General features: G+C 38.1%; 1 protein-coding gene and 1 pseudogene across 7 annotated transcripts in view; one reads left to right on the forward strand and one right to left on the reverse strand.

Annotated features, from left to right (window-relative positions):
* The window catches only part of PPP1R12B (protein phosphatase 1 regulatory subunit 12B), a 177,129-nt gene that overhangs the window by 114,964 nt on the left and 42,086 nt on the right, over positions 1 to 20,079 (reverse strand). For all 7 annotated transcript variants that reach the window (XR_012914485.1, XM_012744329.3, XM_012744326.3 and 4 more), the window contains exons 2-9: positions 19,795 to 19,925; positions 14,256 to 14,374; positions 11,310 to 11,469; positions 9,886 to 10,030; positions 8,807 to 8,881; positions 6,929 to 7,008; positions 6,002 to 6,141; positions 2,260 to 2,372 (exon numbers count right to left, since the gene is read on the reverse strand). Coding sequence is in view for 6 of the 7 variants with exons in the window: in XM_012744329.3 (XP_012599783.1) it covers positions 2,260 to 2,372; positions 6,002 to 6,141; positions 6,929 to 7,008; positions 8,807 to 8,881; positions 9,886 to 10,030; positions 11,310 to 11,469; positions 14,256 to 14,374; positions 19,795 to 19,925 (963 nt within the window). In the remaining variant the exon portion in view is untranslated. The remainder of the gene's footprint in view (positions 1 to 2,259; positions 2,373 to 6,001; positions 6,142 to 6,928; positions 7,009 to 8,806; positions 8,882 to 9,885; positions 10,031 to 11,309; positions 11,470 to 14,255; positions 14,375 to 19,794; positions 19,926 to 20,079) is intronic.
* Positions 2,401 to 3,033, forward strand: LOC109730103 (cytochrome c oxidase subunit NDUFA4 pseudogene; annotated as a pseudogene).

Here is a 20,079-nt window from a genome sequence, read left to right on the forward strand (position 1 = left end):
CGTGAAAAGTGGAGAAAACAAGACGAGCTAATATATAAATATGCTGTAAGGTACTGTGACAAGCTGATTTAAGTTAATACCAATAAAAATAATAGAAGATACTCCACTCAAATTCTAATTGCTACTTTCAAGAAAATGTATTTGATCAGGGCAGCAGTTCCAAGAGTTTTAGATTTCACTGGCCAGCAAAATAAAAAAATAAAAAAAAATAGAGGTCAAAGTGTTGTCATCTTGTTTATTTTGCCAATAGTGACCATAAGATGGTCTTCTTTATTTTGCCAAAAGATGGTCTCTTTTTGAACAACCCATTATCACCATCGTTTCATTAAAAAAAGAAACTTTAGGGGCCAGACACAGTGGCTTATGCCTATAATCCCAGCACTCATCACTTGAGACCAGGAGTTTGAAACCAGCCTGGGCAATACAGCAAGATCCCCTCTCTATAGAAAATTTAAAAAATAGCCAGGTGTTATGGCACACACCTATAGTCCTAGCTACTCAGGAGGTTGAGGCAGGAGGATTGCTGAGCCCAGCAGTTTGAGACTGCAATGAGTTATGATCACACCACTGCCCTCAAGCCTGGGCAACAGAGTGAGACGCTGTTTCTCACAAAAGAAAGCTTTATGGAAAGCTTACATTGTCTTTAATTATCTCATTTGCCATAAACCAGGAAAACATCACAGATTAGCATTAGCCCAAAGACTAGTTTGGGGTACAACCAGTCTTTGGAACACAAGCCAACAGCCCCTTTCTGAGGTCCGGGGATCTTTGCAAGATGGCTTGGATCTTTTTCCCAATATCAGGCCACCTTTATCACTGCCTGATATAGTGAAAATCAATAAAAACATTAAATCACTCATCTCAACTCACACTCAGATTTTCTCTTTTCATCAGTTATCTGAATATACACATTTATGTATTCCTTCTAGCTTTGGAGGCTCAATCATGTCTGCTTTTTATAAGCTACCATGATTCTAAGGAGAAAAAATGCCTTTTTTAGCATTATTGTAGCAAAGTGGAATAAGTAAATATATGTGCTTACATTTTTTTTAATTTAGTATTTTTTCTTTCAAAAAAGTCGGAAGTCTAGTCATCCCAGAAGCAGTGGCAGTATATGAGGTATAAATAAATGACTGGATAATGAGTGAGGACTACATTCTATTTAAACTTCTTTAATGATTCACAATGATGCTTCTAGGCATAAATAAGTAGCAAGGCCTATGTTCTCTCATTTCCACAAGGACACCATAAGACCATCTTTCCAATTCATGAGGTGCTAAGAAAATCAATAAGTTAATATCTGTAAAACCACAGAGTTTTTTCAACAGCTTCTTTCCAAAGAACTCAGATCAATTATTAACCTAAAAACTAATTTGATGCTTTGTAGAGGATGGTCATTATTCAACTCTGTCTCACTGACTGGAAGCCTACAGATTCTCAGAGGCTTGCACAAAGTCACAAAGGGAGGTGCCTCTGGTATTGCAACACATTCTTCATCTCTACTCTCTACCTTTCATAACGGCTTTACTCATGAATGATTTTAAAGGAGAAATAGGAAAAGAAGAATAACATCAAAACAATTAATGCCGGGTGTTAGATCTTCCTAGCCCAGTCCAAACTTTGTATATAGCTATCTTCAGATTAAAAAAAAAAAAAAAGGCAAATGACAAAATTTCTTTGGTCCCAGTCCACTCTACCCTATTATCTTAACACAGCACAGCCAAATTTGGTGATAGTTTTATAGGTTTTTTGGGGGGCAATGTTATGGACTGAATGCTTGTGTCTTCCCCAGATTTCTATATTTAAACCCTAATCCCCAGTGTAACTGTATTTGGAGATAGGGCCTGTGAGGAAGAGATAATGGTTAAATGAAGGCAAAAGAGTGGGGATCGAATCCAATGGGGCTGGCTCCCTTATAAGAAGAGTAAGAGACACCAGAGCTAGCACACGCTTTCTCTCTCTCTCTCTGCCATGTTAGGATATAGCGAGAAGGCAGCCATCTTCAAGCCAGGAAGAGAGCCCTCACCAAGAACTGAATCAGCCAGTACTTTGATCTGGGACTTCCCAACCTCCAGACCTGTGAGAAATACATTTCTGTTGTTTAAGCCACAGTCTGTGGTATTTTGTTATGGGAGCAGATTATGACACACAAGAATGTATCATTATTGTTTTGCAAGAATGTATCTTTAAGGCCTTTCTAAGTGTGTATTATTGCAGTAGGTTGAAATAAGATACCCGAATTAATTTCAAAATACTCACTCTCCTAGCAGAAGAGGCAGAGAAGGTATTCTGAGCTGGTGGTGGTATCTGCTCCGTGACAATACTCTTATTTTCAGAGTTGGAATGGTTGACAATGGCTTCTGGCTTTTTATCTGTTATTAAAGACAAGAGAAGCAACGAATGCAAGTAAGAAAATCTTATCTTTGTGTGTATGTTTTTTTCTGCTAATAGGTTTGTCCATTATCAAAACAGATTATCAGGGCCAACTGAATACTTGGACTTAAACTAAGATGAAATCTCTGGCAACTATTGGTAGAAGAAGATAAACTCTACGGTACTCCCATCTTGGTAGGCTCCAACTCCAATATTCACACAAAAATGGAAAACTGAAAACTATTTCTACATGATTAGTTATCTCATGCATAAAATCAATCCACAGGCAGACTTAGTCCAGAGCTTGGTAGGCAGCTTTGTTTTTCTCTCATTTTAGACTGGAGGCCTCTGCTGCAATCGTGCTTTGCCACATCCTTGGCCAGCCCAAGAAACATCTCAGCTTGATCCCCCTCTTCGTATTTATTGGACATACAGTGCAGACACTGCACGTCTTGTGACTGGCATTGCTCAATCCAGATGTTAGTTGGGATAGAAAGAATAACCCAGAAACCTGAAACAAACTGGGTCCCAATGATCTACTCAGTGAATGTGGATTATAGCAAACTAAAGAAAGGTCCAGACTTCGAAACCAAATGTTTCACTATAAAGCTACTTAGAATGAAGGTCTTCCAGAAGCCAGCTGTACAATTTTCCACTTAATCAGGAAATATTTCTTCTCTAAATGCATAAGATTAATGCATTAATTGATTCATACACTAATATTGATGATTAATTGATTAATCACTGATTAATAAATATCTGAAACTTAGAAAAAAATCCATCTACAATCTCTCCCTTGGAGATCTTGTCCTTTTCCACAGTTTTATCTTTCATTTCTTTTTTTTTGAGATAGAGTCTTACTTTGTTGCCCAGGCTAGGGTGAGTGCCATGGCATCAGCCTAGCTCACAGCAACTTCAAACTCCTGGGCTCAAGCAATCCTCTTGCCTCAGCCTCCCAAGTAGCTGGGACTACAGGCATGCGCCACCATGCCCGGCTAATTTTTTCTATATATATTAGTTGGCCAATTAATTTCTTTCTACTTATAGTAGAAATGGGGTCTCACTCTTGCTCAGGCTGGTTTCGAACTCCTGACCTCGAGCAATCCACCCGCCTCGGCCTCCCAGAGTGCTAGGATTACAGGCATGAGCCACTGCGCCCAGCCTATCTTTCATTTCTTATGCAGATAATTTTTGCTGGATTCCTACTACTCTGAGGAGTCCCAGATTAAAGTCAGGATCTCAGGCATGTCACTTGTTAGCTATGAAACCTAATTTACCTAACCTCCTACAGTGTCAATTTCCCATTCTAAATAGTGGTGATAATAACATATACCTCGGAGTGTAGTTGTAAGGATTAAATAAAAACGTCTAAGTGTGTTGCAAAGTAAAAAGCACTACAAATGTAAAGTTTTATTATAACTCCCTACCCAGTTATAATCTTTCTTACTAGTGAATACTATTGACTGTACTTACATATCTCATGTGACATGTATTTTATTCATGCATAAATGTCTTTCTATTCCCCTACTAGGCATATTCAACGAAAAACATCTAATGAATGTGAATACCTGTCATGTACCAGGCACTGTGCTGAGACCCGGAAGTACGATGATAAACTCAGAGTTCCCGGCCAAAATGATGAGTGCTACAGCAGTGGTAGGTATGCAGTGCTACGGGTATGCAGTGCTAGTGGGTATGCAGTGCTAGTGGGTATGCAGTGCTAGTGGGTATGCAGTGCTAGCGGGTATGCAGCGCTAGAGGGACATAATAGGGAGTAATCATCATGGGGTGGAAGAACAGTGAACTGGTCATTCCTTTTCACATTCCTATACCACAAAAACCTAAAGAAAGACTTTTTCAATCTGCTAGATCCCATAGCTTCTAACAGAGATCAGTCAAAAAGCATTTGATGGCCTGAAATAAACTCTAAGGCACAAATAAATGTTCTGGGGCAGGAAAGGTCGGGGCATATTTGAGAAAATCAAACAGTTCAATTTGGCTAGAATATGTTTTTACCTATACATAGCATTGGAATAGTCAGCTGGAGCTAGATTATGAAAGGTGTTGAAGGCCATGTATAGCATTTGGGATTTACTCTGCAGGCAAAGATGGAGTGAGAAGTGTGAACATAGAAGATTTTTTAACAGAGATGTAGCATGATCAAGAAAGCGCTGTCGGTGTTTTATTACAGCAGCAATGTGAAGATGGGATGTAGGAAACAAGAGGCCTGAGGCAGAGGTACAAATCACAAATGACAGTTCAGGCAGCTCCCTCACATTTTTCTAATATCTTATTAGCTAACAAAAGTGATCTAGCATAGATCAACCCCTGATATTAATTCTAGATAATACTTGAACCCTAGAACATGTAAGTACTCAATAAATAATACAAATATCATAAAGATGTACATTTATAAATTTTGATAGGTACTATAATAGCATTCTCAAAGCAAACTGTGCCTGATTAATAACGGAAATTCAAGTCTCAATGAATAAAAAGTCATCTCCTATTCTGCAAACTTAGCTGGTGCTGTCTTCTCTATAGAAATTGATAGCCTCTAATTTCCTTTGGTGACATTCAATGAGCCTCAAAGATTGAAACATGAAGAAGAACAGTATTCTCCCATAATTGAGAGAAATCATGTCAGCAAAGCCAGACTTCATCAGGAGCTGGGGCCCAGACAACAGAGTGAGTTAAATATCTTCATTATGGGTAGGCCAGCTATGGCAGAGTTCAGAGGAAAACACAGACTCCATTATAAACTTAATGTGTGACCCTTTCCTCTCTAAATTCGTCTTCTAGTGGAAATATTTCATCTTATCATGGACTCAAATTTGGAGGGATAATATGCCAGTGAATATGAGGTATGTGCACCATAAAATCTTAGTTTATCACTAATTTCCAATCATCTATGAGAACTGTTCTATTGCAGTTGAACCTCTACACAGTAAAAACCAGTGTCTCTTTTCTCAGTGTTTGCTTGACTATAAATTAAAACCTATAGGTTATTTTATAGCTTGTTGGTGTGACCATGTTGAACACCTCACTCTCACTAGTGCTGTTCCTGTTTTGTCAAATAATAAACTTAAGTAGCTCCATGTGATGTTTATGTTATCAATAATAGTCATAAAGGTAAATATGGTTTCGTTCCTTCCTCAATCCCCTACTCAGAAACTGAAGGAGCTTCACATAATAAGGGGGAAAAAAATTTTTGGATTCTGTTTAGGGAAACAGACAAATCTGAGAACTAAATTTTCACTAGTTGGTTTAAAGCATTTGACTGTAAGAGCCTCTGCAAGATTTCACCTTCCCTGCCCCTCAGCCCACTGACTTTTTGGAATCTGGTCTCTATGCCAGCTACCAATCTGAGGTCAGGACAATCAGCTCCTTCACATAAGAATTTTTAATGCATCTTATCATATGGCTACATAGAAATTGGTAGATATATTCTAACGTAGCTCACAGCTTTTACAACCAAGTCATCACTAGTAATTTGATATCTCATTCTTGAAAACTAAACTTCAATCTCTTTTTGGAGCCCTCTGAGGCCTGGCTAGCTCTCTGACATGCAGTAATCTCCTCACATGATAGAAATGGAGTATCTTTGGGATGAACCTCTTTGCATTACCTGCCTCCTTCTCAGTTTCTGACTCAGAAGCTTCATCTTCACCTTCTTCCTCCTCTGAACTGGAGCTGCTGGATTCTTTGTTTTCCTCCTCTATTTCTTGAGACTTCGGTGTCTCCTCCTCATAAAGCATCTTCTCCTTGCTAAATTAAAGATGACAATCTGAGTGTAATTCAGAAGTGACAAACCATTTAAGTTCACTGACAATCAGGTATAATAAGGGGAGCAGGTCTATAAATCTATATGCAGAAGCAATAATAGAAACATATTCAAATTGAGAGAAATCATGTCAGCAAAGCCAGACCTCATCAGGAGCTGGGGCCCAGACAACAGAGTGAGTTAAATATCTTCATTATGGGTAGGGCAGCTATGGCAGAGTTCAGAGGAAAACACAGACTCCTTTACTTTTACATCTATGTGTTCTGAACCCTTGGTTTTTGCAGATTAAGGTTTAATATATGATGTTAGAGAATGATTTAAGGAGATCTGGTCTGTTTAACATAGAGAAAAAAGGACAGCTATAAATTTTGATGATGGGGCAGATGAATATCCAAAAAAATCATTTAACAAATGTTTACTGAGTACTTATTACATGCCAGGAATCATGCTAGGCATTGGTAAGCAAAACAGACATGATCCCTGAGCTTCCAGTATGGTAAAAGAAGTTGGGACTAAGAAGCCCTCAGCTAGGATTTCAAAAAATGTTGCACACAGTCCCAATTAATTTCTAAGTTTATAACATGTTCACCGATCTTCAGTGTCTCCCTCACGTATCAATGCCAGCTCCTTGCCCAGCAAACGTTCCCACATCTTTACAGATCATTTGGCTAAAGTCAAATACAGAGTTTCTTCACTGTATAAATTGTGAAGTTAAGTATGTCACTCATACACAGCAAAGCTCATCCCATTCCTTAAGCCTCAGTATCTTACTTCTTAAAGAGTCCACTGTGCAATTTGCTGTTCAGGTCTGACTCAATGAGTTTATTCCGTGTTTCCTTTTCGCTTCGCAGCTGGAAATTGAGAAAATAGGGGGAAAAGGGGGAAGAAGTTTACTGTTGATGAAAAATCAGCAGAGGAACCAAAATCATACCGTCATTTTGAAGAAAGGACCAACACCAAGGAGGTAGAGGGGGCGAACAGAAAAAAAGAGAAATACATCAGTTGGATCTCCTTGGAAGATAATGACAGAGGAAAACCCTCATCCAAGGCAGAAGAGAAAAAACCATAGTGTTAGACCTTCAATAAAACTGCCGCTATCAAATATCCAAACCCAACCTTCCAAAAAATGCCGAGCTTCTAAGGGATAGAAAGCCAGAAGGAACTTGAAAGAATTTTTTTTGGATCCACATACTGAAATCAGTTGGCAACAGTTCTAAAGAGAACATAGGTACCAAGTGGGAAATAAGCCCTTAAAGAAAATAGTCTGGGACAAAATGTATTTTGCTCTACACAAAATGTATTTATATCCCTGGAACCCAAAGTTATGCAAGGGGCAAAGATAAGTACCATTCCTGTTAGTGTAGAAAGTTATATAGTGAATACTATTATTTATGTTCAAAAACCTAACTATGCTAGGCAAAAGGTACATTGGAATGCTCTATACTATTTTAGCAACTTCTATGTCAGTTCAGAATAAAAACTTTTAAAAACTACAATAACTATGTAGAGTATACGTCTTGTATTAGGCAGGTTATTGCTGCTAAATAACAGCAGCAATAACCTGCCTAATAGCCTGTATTTGGAAAATCCTAGCTTTTAGTGATCCTGATTGCTCAATAAAGAAAACAAAATGGACTAGAAATTGTGTTTGTCTGAGTTTTATGTAAGTGACTTTCCCACTAACCCTTAAAATAATCAGAATCTTCATTTTACCAGTCCAGGCATGATGCTGAATACACCTGAGGTTAGTTATGGTTGCTCTGTCCTATCACTGAGCTATATAGTTCTTTGATTCAGAACTACTGTTTCCCACATTTGTCCTAAATTAGAGTTCACATGACCTGAGTCACAGCACATACAAAGGAAAAAACAAAGAACAGCAGTGACTTTTTTCTATTCCATCCTAATGTCACTGATCTTTATTCTCCTCCCCCAAATTACTCATCCACTTTATGGGTAGAAAATGTGATTTATTCATTCTTCATCTGTATGTTGGGTGGGTTTTCCATTCTGCAGGCTGTCCATGAGCACCATGCTTATGTAGCTATTCTGTATAGCACTAAACCGAAAGGCACGTGTAACAAAACAATAAAAGATTTAAAATAAGGAGAGAAAAGAGGACTGAATTATGGATGTTTCACAGATCTGGAATAAGTATAAATCACTGACCAAGTACTGTCCAATATCAAGTGACAGTTTTAGGTTTGTGTGTGTGTGTTTGTTTGTTTTTTAAGAAAGAAATGCATTCCTTTCTGTAATCAATGTATACTACTTTAAATAAGGACAGCCTTTTAGTAAATAAGGAAAAAAAAAACTATGAGTTGTCCTCTCTCTGGTATTTCCTATTGGAAAAAACTCTGATATGAACATATCATGTGCATTTTCTAGAACTCAAGGGTAATTGTTAGTCTTTTGTTGTTTTTAACTTTCAGCTGCTTGAAGGCTATCTTATAATGAGTAAACTTTAACAACAATTGTTTCTGGGATATTTTCTTCTAACAGACTGCTTATAGTTCCTGAAGGGAACAATTAACATGTCTGGAATGTAGATACATCCATTTCAGCTCTCAGCAGACACAATTAAACAAGTCACTGAGATGTCTGTTGTGTTTGCAAACTAAGCTTTAAAAGTATCAACCAGAGGCTCACCACATTCTGCTTCTTCTGAAGCATCTCCAAGTGCTCCACAAGACCCTCATCAGCCACATCAAATGGTGTCTGGCCCTGGCAGAGAAAAGGAACACCATGACCGACAAAAAACAGAAGTAGCAATCATGGGACTTTATCAGGGAACTACTCAACATTCACTTTTTGCCTTTGATCCAATAATAGCTGCTTCCCTAACTAATCTACCCTTCATAAGATAACACCTTCATCTATCACAGAGGAAACATAACAAGAAACAGCAAATCCTTTAAATATAAAGTTTTATATTTTATAAAACAATATTGAGAAAATCACACCATTTCTAATCCTTATTGCCTTTCTGCAAAATAATCCAGTGAAATCCCTACCTGTACTTGTTCTAAAATGGTCTTAATTGCTATGATAAATTCAATAAGGGGCTCTTAAAAAACCTCAGAGGGAGGTCTAGAGCACATGTGCACTAAAGATTAAGCCACAGGAATCATCTCCCTTTAAGTGAGAGGAGGCCTGACAAGGAGGTTAATCTCTTTTAGGAAACATCAGCACAATTAAGGATCCAGACCCATAGTCTGAGAATGAAATCTGGGTTCAGGAAAAATGTGAGGCAGATAAAAACATCTACTAATTAAAAGGCCATGTCCCTGGATTCCTAAAAAATTAGTAGACACAGGGATAGGAATTCCAGAGTTTCTAAGTTGTTTGAAGAGAGGCTGAATAACGCTATTTTCAGCCAAACTCAAGAATACTAAAATCTTTCACACTTTACCACAAACAATGACTTTAGGCTCCCGCAAAGTTCATTTTCTGCCAAGAGCAAATATATTTTTTTCTTATTTGTTTTAGGGTCTTCAACATTAATAGAAAACTAGGTCAGCGAGTTTTATTTTACATGGACATGGTAAATATAGCTCTGTGTTGATAACAGGGGCAGGAGCAGAGAGGTGGAGGACAATATCACAGCTACCAGCAATATATATTTCTGCAGAGCAGTCAGCCTGACCATTAAACAGAGATGCTAAACCTTTCTTTTAGGGACCCGGCTACCAATCTCATGGTCTTTTTAGAGGCTGAGGCTCACTAACCAGTTTGTTTCGGATATCCATGTCACAGAGCGCTTCTGCCAGGATGGAGCAAGCCTCTTTCACTCCCCAGTGTGCAGCAGCATGGAGGGGAGTCCAGCCGTCGTGATCCTGAACATTGAGTTCATAGCCAGCCTGAATTAACAGTCTAAGGAAAAAATCCCAAACAAGACATTTATCTCCTCTATATTACAGTTTTTTGCCAAATAAACTATTAGCTAATTGATATCTCAGGTTTGGGCCCTGAAACACATGATTACTTCTGCCCTCCAAGACACAGCTTGGGTTTCATAGTCACTACTTTGAGCACCAATCATAGATGATCTTCACCAGCCCTCTCCAAAAAGCCATATGGTATTTCTAAGGCACATCCCTGTTATACCATACAAACATGTATGGAAAAGTATGTTCCTGAGATTAACCAAAGCCTAATTCAATTAGCCAAATCACACAACTCTACTAAAGGTATGTTTTCCATTTCCCAGTGCAGGGAGGAAGTAACACATAAAAGGGGACACAGTTCTCTTCAGGGTACTGTACCAACTAGCTTTCTGGCTGGCCTTTCCAGGAAACCATATGTTTAGTATTGACTCTCATACCTCTAATTTCTTGCTAACTATAAAGCTATAATCTAACTTGTGTGCATGGAAAAGAAAAGAAATGACTCCTGAAGCCCCAAACTGCATCAGGGCCCTATATTATGGGTCTCCAGACATCTTCCAAAGATTAAGCAGAGCATGGATGTTGCTCTTAGGCAGAAATAGAGTACCAAAACTGCCAAACCTACTTGAAACCCCATATTAGGTGGAACAGGAAGCACTGGAAGAGTCTGGCAACAGCTGTGCACTTAACGCCTTTAGAAACCCATGTATTTGGGAAAGCTGGTCAACATTCAGCACCAAGAGCTATATAAAGCATGTACGGATGTAAGAAAAAACGAAGCAGGTAGAATAGTAGAGTTCACATCTCTCACATAAATTTGACTATCATGTGCCAGCTGAACACTGCACACTCAAGATCTATATAATTAATCTAATGATCCCAAAGAAATGATCTAAGTTAAAAAGGACCAAATGATCACAAATATGTCCTGTACTACATGTCACAAGAGGAGGTGGTTGCAGGGATTTTAATGACAAATCATAGAACTGGAAGAGGTCTTGAAAGGTCACCTCCGAGGCCAGTATATCTCAACTCTGGTTCACATCATACATGTCAATGAGAAAGGGAGACGGATGGTCAGAGGTAGGGAGACCATCCATGGATGAATACCAGCAAAATGTGAGAAAAGACTGCATAATCAGAGAGGAAACCAACAAAAAAAGAAACATGCCATTAGCTGCAAATGTAGTTGACTCTCTGCTTCCAAAACCCATCCTATCTTCTCTCAGTCAACCAAATTCCTGACTGACATATATGGACAATACCTGAGGACTTCAGAGTAGCCCTTGGCAGCAGCCACATGAAGGGCCGTGGCCCCTGAGCGAGGCTGCCTCACATCATCTATCTTCCCGCTATTGAGCCACTGGCGGGCATCCTGAAGCATCTGCTGTTCTTCTTCTTTCCTTGACTGCTCCAGATCAACTCCTACAGAAACCAGACATGACACAGCCAGTATCACTGAAGCTTCAATTAAATCTGACAGGATATCTTCCTTAGATCAAAACCACATCATAAATATAACTACAAATAACCTTTTAGTCATCACGTTGGGTATTCATCAAATTTAGAAGAGCAATGGCATTCGTACACACATTAGTGGTCTTACTAGGGTTAAATCACCAGGTTAAATATTACATGATACACATTCATTAAGGGAACACACCTAACATTGTTTCCAACAGAACATAAAGAATAAAAAGGACATTATTTTTACATTATGGTATTTGTACAAAGCTATAAACTTCTGAATCTTTTTACATATTATACGACTTTATTTTCCCAACGATCCTGGAAATTTAGTAGGTATTACTATCCTCAATTATCAGATGAGGAAATATACACAGAAAGGTATACACAGAAAGGTTAGGTATCTTGCTCAAGGCCACAAAACACATTAATAGTGGAGCTGCCACTAGAACTCTGATACCCTGGGTCCCTGTCGTTCTTTCCACTCACTATACCATAAGATTGGTATCAAAAATCTTTTTTTTTTTTAGTATAACAATTATCTTAGCAAATTCCAAGATATTTTATATTTTTTACTTTCCTTTTTTTTTTTTTAAATCGTTTTATGGGGGTACAAGTGTTCAAAAATCTTGGTTTTTAAAGTATGATATACTTTAAAAAACAAACTACCTTCAAAGTTCATTTCCATATGTAGGTAAATACATTTATCTGAAGCTATATAATCTAGAGCAGATGAGTGGGTGAATTGCAGTTTAAAAACCTGTCTGCTTTCAAAGGAATGTAGATTTTGTTTCCCTTAAAAACATGTAAGAACTGCAAGAGTTTCTTCCTGAGCCAACAACTCTCCAATGAAGAGGGGCTGGGGTAGAGGCATTCACCACTACATAAAGTAATGAAATATCCCAAATACAAACATACCCATTCAAAGAGTTTTTTTGTTTTTTTGTGGGATTTTTTTGAGACAGAGTCTCACTCTGTTACCCAGGCTAGAGTGCTATGGAGTCAGCCTACCTCACAACAACCTCAAACTCCTGGGTTCAAGCAATCCTCCTGCCTCAGCCTCCCAAGTAGCTGGGACTACAGGCATGCGCCACCATGCCCGGCTAATTTTTCTATGTATTTTTAGTTGGCCGATTAATTTCTTTCTATTTTTAGTAGAGACGGGTCTCGCTCTTGCTCAGGCTGGTTTCGAACTCCTGACCTCGAGCCATCCTCCAGGCTCGGCCTCCCAGAGTGTTAGGATTACAGGCGTGAGCCACCGTGCCTGGCCCCATTCAAAGAGTTTTATAATCATTAGCAGTCTTTATCTGTGTTTGATGTGATCCCATTCAGCTCTCAAATGAGAACCTGTGAACTACTAAGGATTATCTGTCTGATTTGAGGAGGTGGATGGGGTGAAGAAGTAACAATTTAGAACAGATCAAAATTCCAAACACAAAGAAGTATTAACAATGCTGCAAAGTTAAGCATACATATGAATACCTCTTCTAATATAGTACACTCCTTAACTGAAGAATTAATTAGCAATCAAAATAGGAAAAGTAGTCTCTCCAAACAAAACTATTTTTAAAAACTCTATTTGTTTTTTTTGTAAAAAAAAAAAATTATTTAATTTTAAAGCAAATCTTAGGAGATAAAACCGAGTGCGACTAGAGAGTAAACTAAGCATAAAATTCTTTAATTCAATAGGACACAAAAACTATACATGGAAGGTAGTGAAAACAAGCCGTTACTGACTTAGAACATCATTATTTTAAGGTAGGGTTGGCATACTTTCTATAAAAGGCTAAATATTAAATATTTTCAGGTCTGTGGTTCTTTTGGTTTATCACAACTACTTAACTCTGCTGCTGCAGCACAGAAGCAGTTTTGGATAATATGTAACCAATGGGCATGGCAAGATTTGGCCCTGCCAGTCTGAAAGTTCATATAAGGAAAGGCCACTGGAGGTTAAATCCTTTGGGATGAACTGCAGATTATGGGTAAGGTAGTTTAGCAGAACGACTAAATAAACACTACAAATCATGTCCACAGAATTTTATGATGGTTCTAGCAGACTTCCTAAGACCTGTCCTCCTTGCTTTCTGCCTAGTGTTATCCACATTTTTTAATTAAAAGAACCGAGGAATTTTCAGTAGGAAAATCCCACTCTATTCTGTGAAATGGAGTCTTCTAAATCTATAAAATAAGAATAAGCATTTTTAGAATATATTCTTCTAAGTTAGCTTCCTCGCCTTAACAAACTATCAGAATAATTTTCATGGTTAGTATGATTAAAGATAATTTCAGAGCTTACAATAAATATCTTTACCAGCACCACTTTTAGCTCTCATCAAGGGAAAAGATGCAAAGTTACAAACTGAATTTGGCCTATACTCAAATTTACACTATATCTCATCATTTCTTTGGATTCTACAATGTGTAACAAAATCCAATACCATATATATACATGGTAAGAAGCATTCACGCTCATCAGATCACTCCGAACCATATAATGGTTATACAACCTCAGAGTGGCAAAAACCAGGAATGACTGGTCATTCTTTTGGCATTTGGCCTATGCTTGTGTAAGTTATTATTACAAGAGGATCCATGATGTTGGTAATTGATGATTAATGCAATGCAAACAGATCTAATCCTCTCCTGTTATATGATTATGAAAAGCTCTACACAGCATATGGATTAATTTATGCAAGTGGCAGTATTGGGAGTCTCTCCTGGCCCCCGTCAATCTGCTAGGTTACCTTGCTTCTTTACTTGCTCCAGAAGAAGATCCTTCATGGCTGGCTCTTCTGCAAGGTCAGAGGGGACTTCACCTTCGCTATTAACAATACCTACACTGGCTCCGTGGTTAATGAAATACCTGTGCAAACAAGACTCAGGGTCAATATTATCTCTGCCAATCTAATATCAATTTATATTCATGTATCTGGGGTTCGATGCATAGCAAAGCCTCTATTTGGGGGTTTTAAACATGGTCCCAGAGAAGGCATTCCATTATTAATTTCTAACTCCGTTAGCCTTCAATAATTAGCACTGGAGGCTTCTCCATTTCCTGACTAGAGCAATGCCAACAAACAGGATTTCTTTCACATTACTAACCCCCATCCTCTGACTCCCAGCAGATAGTACCATAAGGGAGGCATGCTGCCTTAAAACTCATCCACCTTCCCCGAGGTGCAAACACACGTTTCTGAAAGGACTTATTGCACTTGTAATATTAGGAATGAAAAAGAGTCCCCACAAGATATGCAAAAAAGTAATTCGCACAAAAACTTTCCCAATGCCACATTGGAGTTTATTAAGTAGTATTGTGGGTATGAAAATAGAGGAATAAAACGTGTTAAAATTTGCATGAATCTGCCTAAATTATGACTCTGCAAAACTCTCCTATCAATTAGCCATCTACATGAAATCTTCCTCTGAGAAGAAATTATTGAAGAAGAAACATTAAAATGTTATATAATTTGATTCTAAATTCAAATAGGATAATTGATCCTGAAAAAGAAAGGTCTGTTAATTTCAATACCTTACATGCATCCTTTTTGATTTTCAAAGTGCTTTCACATAAAATTATATCATGAGTCTTAGGCAACATTATAAAGTAGGTAATGTGAGTATTATTATCACCACTTTAAGAAATTGAGGTCCATACATGTTACTTAATAAATATTTTTCTCAAAATCACAAATGGCAAATGGCAGAGGCTATGGCCCCAATATCGACTTCGAGTCTAGTTCATCTCTTCTCTAGATCAAGCTATTTGGGGCCAGTGAGAACCCCCATAATGCTAGGGTTCTCATTTCTATCAAATACTCAAAAGTATTTAAAGAAGACAGAAAAACTATTCAAATTAGACTCAATCCATTCAACAATTCCATAAACATTTACTAGTCCCCTACTATGTTCAAGGAAGCACATTTTAGACAATGTAGGAGATTTTAAGAAGATAATCAATAATTGGCTATTGCATTCAAAGAGTTGGCAGAAGAGAATGAATCAATAAAGATTAGATTTAGACCATGTTTCTGCTTTCTCAGTGCCTAGTACCTGGTATAATAGAGCCTCAATAAATGTTTATAAATTTATAGATCAATTCCACATATATAAAGCTTAAAGGCATTCACAATTCATCTAATTTTCAACCACCTCTTTCCTTCCCTCAGTCTCACAGGAAGATATATCTTATTCAACTACAAGGCTAACTCCTTCTGTGTTCTTAATTCTATCAAGTACCAGTATTCTGTCCATCAATGACCCCTTCATTTCCACATATTAAATAGCTCCTCTCTTCTGATTCCTCTCCCCCAGGCCAAAGGAACATTCTACTACACCTTCCCCATCACGAAAAATCAAAGTACAAATAATATACATAGTAAGCTCTCAATACATGTTTATTGAACTGAACTGTACCCTATCCTCTATAATCAAACTGAACCACTTATTATTTGCAAACATCCCACTCTCACTCAGCTCTCTTTCACAGCTCAAGTTGTTTCCTCTAACTAGATGGAACATTCTTCCTTCTCTTTTTCCTTGTAGAATCTTTCACACCTTTCAAGGTCCATTTAAAATGCTTTTGCCTTCATGAAGACTTTGCTTGTTTTCACCAACTGAATTCTCTCTTTCCTTCCTTTAACCTCATCCTCCCTCTTCCCCTGCCCCTCAAACACTAACTCTGGACCTCTGTCATGACTTACGCTATACTCTGATGCAACCACTCCATTAGACTGAAAGCTACTTGAAGGCTACAACTGTGTCTTCCTCACTATTATCATTGTCATGGCATCTGACACGCTCTCTTTACTCTTGGCACTCCATAAATATCGCCTGAATTACACAGACATCTTAGCCACTCTGCTCTGACATCTATTTCATCCCTTATTAGGTCAGGCGCAACGTCACTCAGGTATACAAGGCCTCTGTTTTCCCTCTTCGGATGTGCTTTTGGGCCCACAATCAAGAAAATGTGTTTCTAGGAAGTAATTTGGCTCTCCATTTTTTGATTTTCTCTAGTTTTCAGATAAAAAGTAAAAAAACCTCTTCAGTTTTACTTCTACCTGAACAAGAATTAAATATCAACCTATGAAGTCATATCTACTTTATTTCTGAGAAAACTTATAGTTGCCCAGAGGCTCAGAAATAGCTATTAGCTCAATAAATATGCTCTTGGAAATAAAGACTTCCCATCCTTCCTAGCTCATCACTAATATAAGGTCTTCTGCTACTCTTCTAAGGGAGGAAGAAAAGACATGAAATGTATTCAAAAACTCAGAATAAATTAGCCTCTCAATAAACTATAAAGCCAAACTAAATGCTGTACCTTTGGGTCAATCTGCTGCCTCTAAGTTAAATACTTATTCATAATAAAAACGTAAAAACACCCAGCTAACTAGTGTTAAGCCTGAACTCATTTTAAAATGAGAAAAAAATAGCCTCTAAATGTCTCTGTTTTTGATGTATTATACTGAGTTCAAATATGGGACAAAAAAAGATTATCATGGAACATGAAAAAGAATGTACTCAGATTCTTCCTGGAAAGGCAGTTTGCCTTTATTCATTTCTACTCCCTTGAAAGTTAGAGTTCCTAATGATTCTGGGAATAAGGGTTTAAAGTATAAGTTCTTTAAGATACAAAAAGAAAATTGAGGAGATGACTGAGGGCTGCTCTCATTAAAATAGTCTTTATTGGCCTTGAGGTAAAGCAACCAAAATGATAACACAAACAATGGGATTCTTTTCCATTGTATGAAAAACAATACTACTGCAAATAAGTAAATACATACTGCAAATAAGTAAATAATGACAATGAAGTCAAAAGCTATCCAATAACGACATGCATAATGAAAGACAAATTAAAGAAGGCCATCCCTACAACCACCTCCCTCTGCAATAGATTATGGTCTAGATCATCACTCTCATGGTCAGACTTTCATATGTCTGATTTGTAATAATTTATATGAGGAAATAGTAATTCTCACAGATTTATTTCATTAAAGGTAATTATATTTTGATTCAGGGATTGTTAAATTTTGAACTTATTTCCAAAGGAACTATGTTCATCCATAAAGATGAGTTAAAGAAATCGTTGTTAAAAAGCATTTATAGTCATTCTCTGTACTTAGCTACACAAAAAGGATAATGCCAACACAAGTGATCCTAATTCTAAGCATAAACTCTCCTTAGAAAAGTGAAAAAAGAAACTTAGGAAAAAAAGTAAATCCTTGAATTTAATGAGACTTGGTAGCTCAAATATCACAAACATGCACCTGAGCAAATAATCAAAAATCAGGCCCCCCATGGTGGCTCACGCCTGTAATCCTAGCACTCTGGGAGGCCAAGGCAGGATGACCACTTGAGGTCAGAAGTTTGAGACCAGTCTGAGCAAGAGCAAGACCTCGTCTCTACTAAAAATAGAAAAATTAGCTGGGTATGATGGCATGTGCCTGTAGTCCCAGCTACTCGGGAGGCTGAGGCAGGAGGATCCCTTGAGCCCAGGAGTTTGAGGTTGCTGTGAGCTACTAGCAATGCTACTGAACTCCAGTCTGTGCGACAGAGCAAGACCCTGTCTCAACAACAACAAACAAAATCAATGAGGGCCCAATATGTTCTATAAATGTTTCTTAAATAAATGTTCTAAGTAAAATCATGTTAACTCTTAGGCATCAGAATCTTGGCATTACTGGATAACACTGAGAATCAGAGCCTTTCCAATGAGACTCTGAAAAAGGGACAGCCTATGGGATGAAGAGGTGACTGACTTTTACTAAATGAGAATACAGCGAGGAACCTAGAATGAAGAAATCTGCACTTGTTTATTTCTGTTGGCTTTTGGGTCGGCCAATCCAGTCGTCCACTTTTTTTTTTTTTTTTTGAGACAGAGTCTCGCTTTCTTGCCTAGGCTAGAGTGAGTGCCGTGGCGTCAGCCTAGCTCACAGCAACCTCAAACTCCTGGGCTTTTTAAGCAATCCTACTGCCTCAGCCTCCCGAGTTGCTGGGACTACAGGCATGAGCCACCATGCCCGGCTAATTTTTTATATATATATATATTAGATGGCCAATTAATTTCTTTCTATTTTTATAGTAGAGAGGGGGTCTCGCTCAGGCTGGTTTTGAACTCCTGACCTTGAGCAATCCGCCCGCCTCGGCCTCCCAGAGTGCTAGGATTACAAGCGTGAGCCACCGCGCCCGGCCAGTCGTCCACTTTTTAGAACAAGCAGCCCAGTCAAACACCAGTGCTGCTGCTGCCTAATGTTTCTCTGGCTCTGACTCTCCCTTTGTTTGACTTCTCCCGCTGAACATCCTTGGCTCAACAGCAAACTCAGCAACTCAGGCTCTCCCTCAGGAAACCTGGGCAAATCAGATTCTGTGGGAAGTCTTTCTCAGGCTTCTACATGGCTGCCAACATAATTCTCCCTGCTGTTCACTGAATAAGAGAAATGTAATGGAGCTCTAATCATTATTGAAAAGGGCCTTAAAACAAGCAATTTGATTTTCATAGGACCAGAGAATACCATGATTTTATTTAGAGAATTTACCTTATCAATCTAAATTTACCCTCATGTAGAATATACTCAGTTGCCTCATTTTAAGGATGTTTCAACTGCTCAAGTCTTTTTCCTATTAAAAATAACCTCCCTGATCATTCTTTCATGTGACAGATATTTATTTAGTGCCTCGTATAGCCCAGGCACTATGTGGTCAGGATTCTTCTTCCCAAGGGAGTGGCAACTAGTTGTCACAGAGGTTAGTAGCTATTAATGTAACTTAGTAAACATAGCCGCTCAGCTAATCTGGAGAACACATGCCAATCTCTACCTTTCCTTTGTTCCACATGTTTAGGCTCATTCTTCTATTAACTATGTGAGTTCTATGATCAGTATGCCAGGCATTTTCTACCTTCATTTGTACTAAGCAATGATCTTTTAAAAAACAATAAAACAGTTTAACAAAGAAGCCCAGGAAAAAAACCTTCAGATCTGCCTATACATGTGTCCAGGTACGGCTGTTCAGAAATTGAACCCAGTCAGTACGAACAGACAGACATCCCAGAAAATGTAAATTACCTGAGAATAGAAGCAAATAAAAAGTTTCAATGAGAAAATTATGGATTTAGCACCTATGTAACATATCGTATCAACTGTTCCTTAAAAACAATTCAACTTCCTACTTTTGTAATTTGTAGTGGATTATAACTACTTATGAAATTCAAATTCTTAAGAGCAGAGGAGAAATGAAGGCTATTCCTGCAAATACTCCAAACCAACAAAGAGACTCACTCACTCTGCTATGTTGAGATAGCCACAAGAAGCTGCTGCATGAAGGGGTGTCCAGCCCTCATTGTCTTGCTGGTTTACATTGGCTCTGTTCTCCACCAGAAACTTCACCATGTCCAGATTTTCATCAATACAGGCCTGAAAAGAAAAGTCCATTCATTAATTCAACAAATATTTATTGCACTGACATTGCACTGCTGCTGCCTAATGTTTCTCTGGCCCAGCAGTTCTAATGATATATTAATTTCCATTTCTTTCACACTAAGTAAGTGTTCACAGCATGTCTTCTAAG

This window comes from Microcebus murinus, chromosome 23, assembly GCF_040939455.1.
Source record: "Microcebus murinus isolate Inina chromosome 23, M.murinus_Inina_mat1.0, whole genome shotgun sequence".
NCBI lineage: Eukaryota > Metazoa > Chordata > Mammalia > Primates > Cheirogaleidae > Microcebus > Microcebus murinus.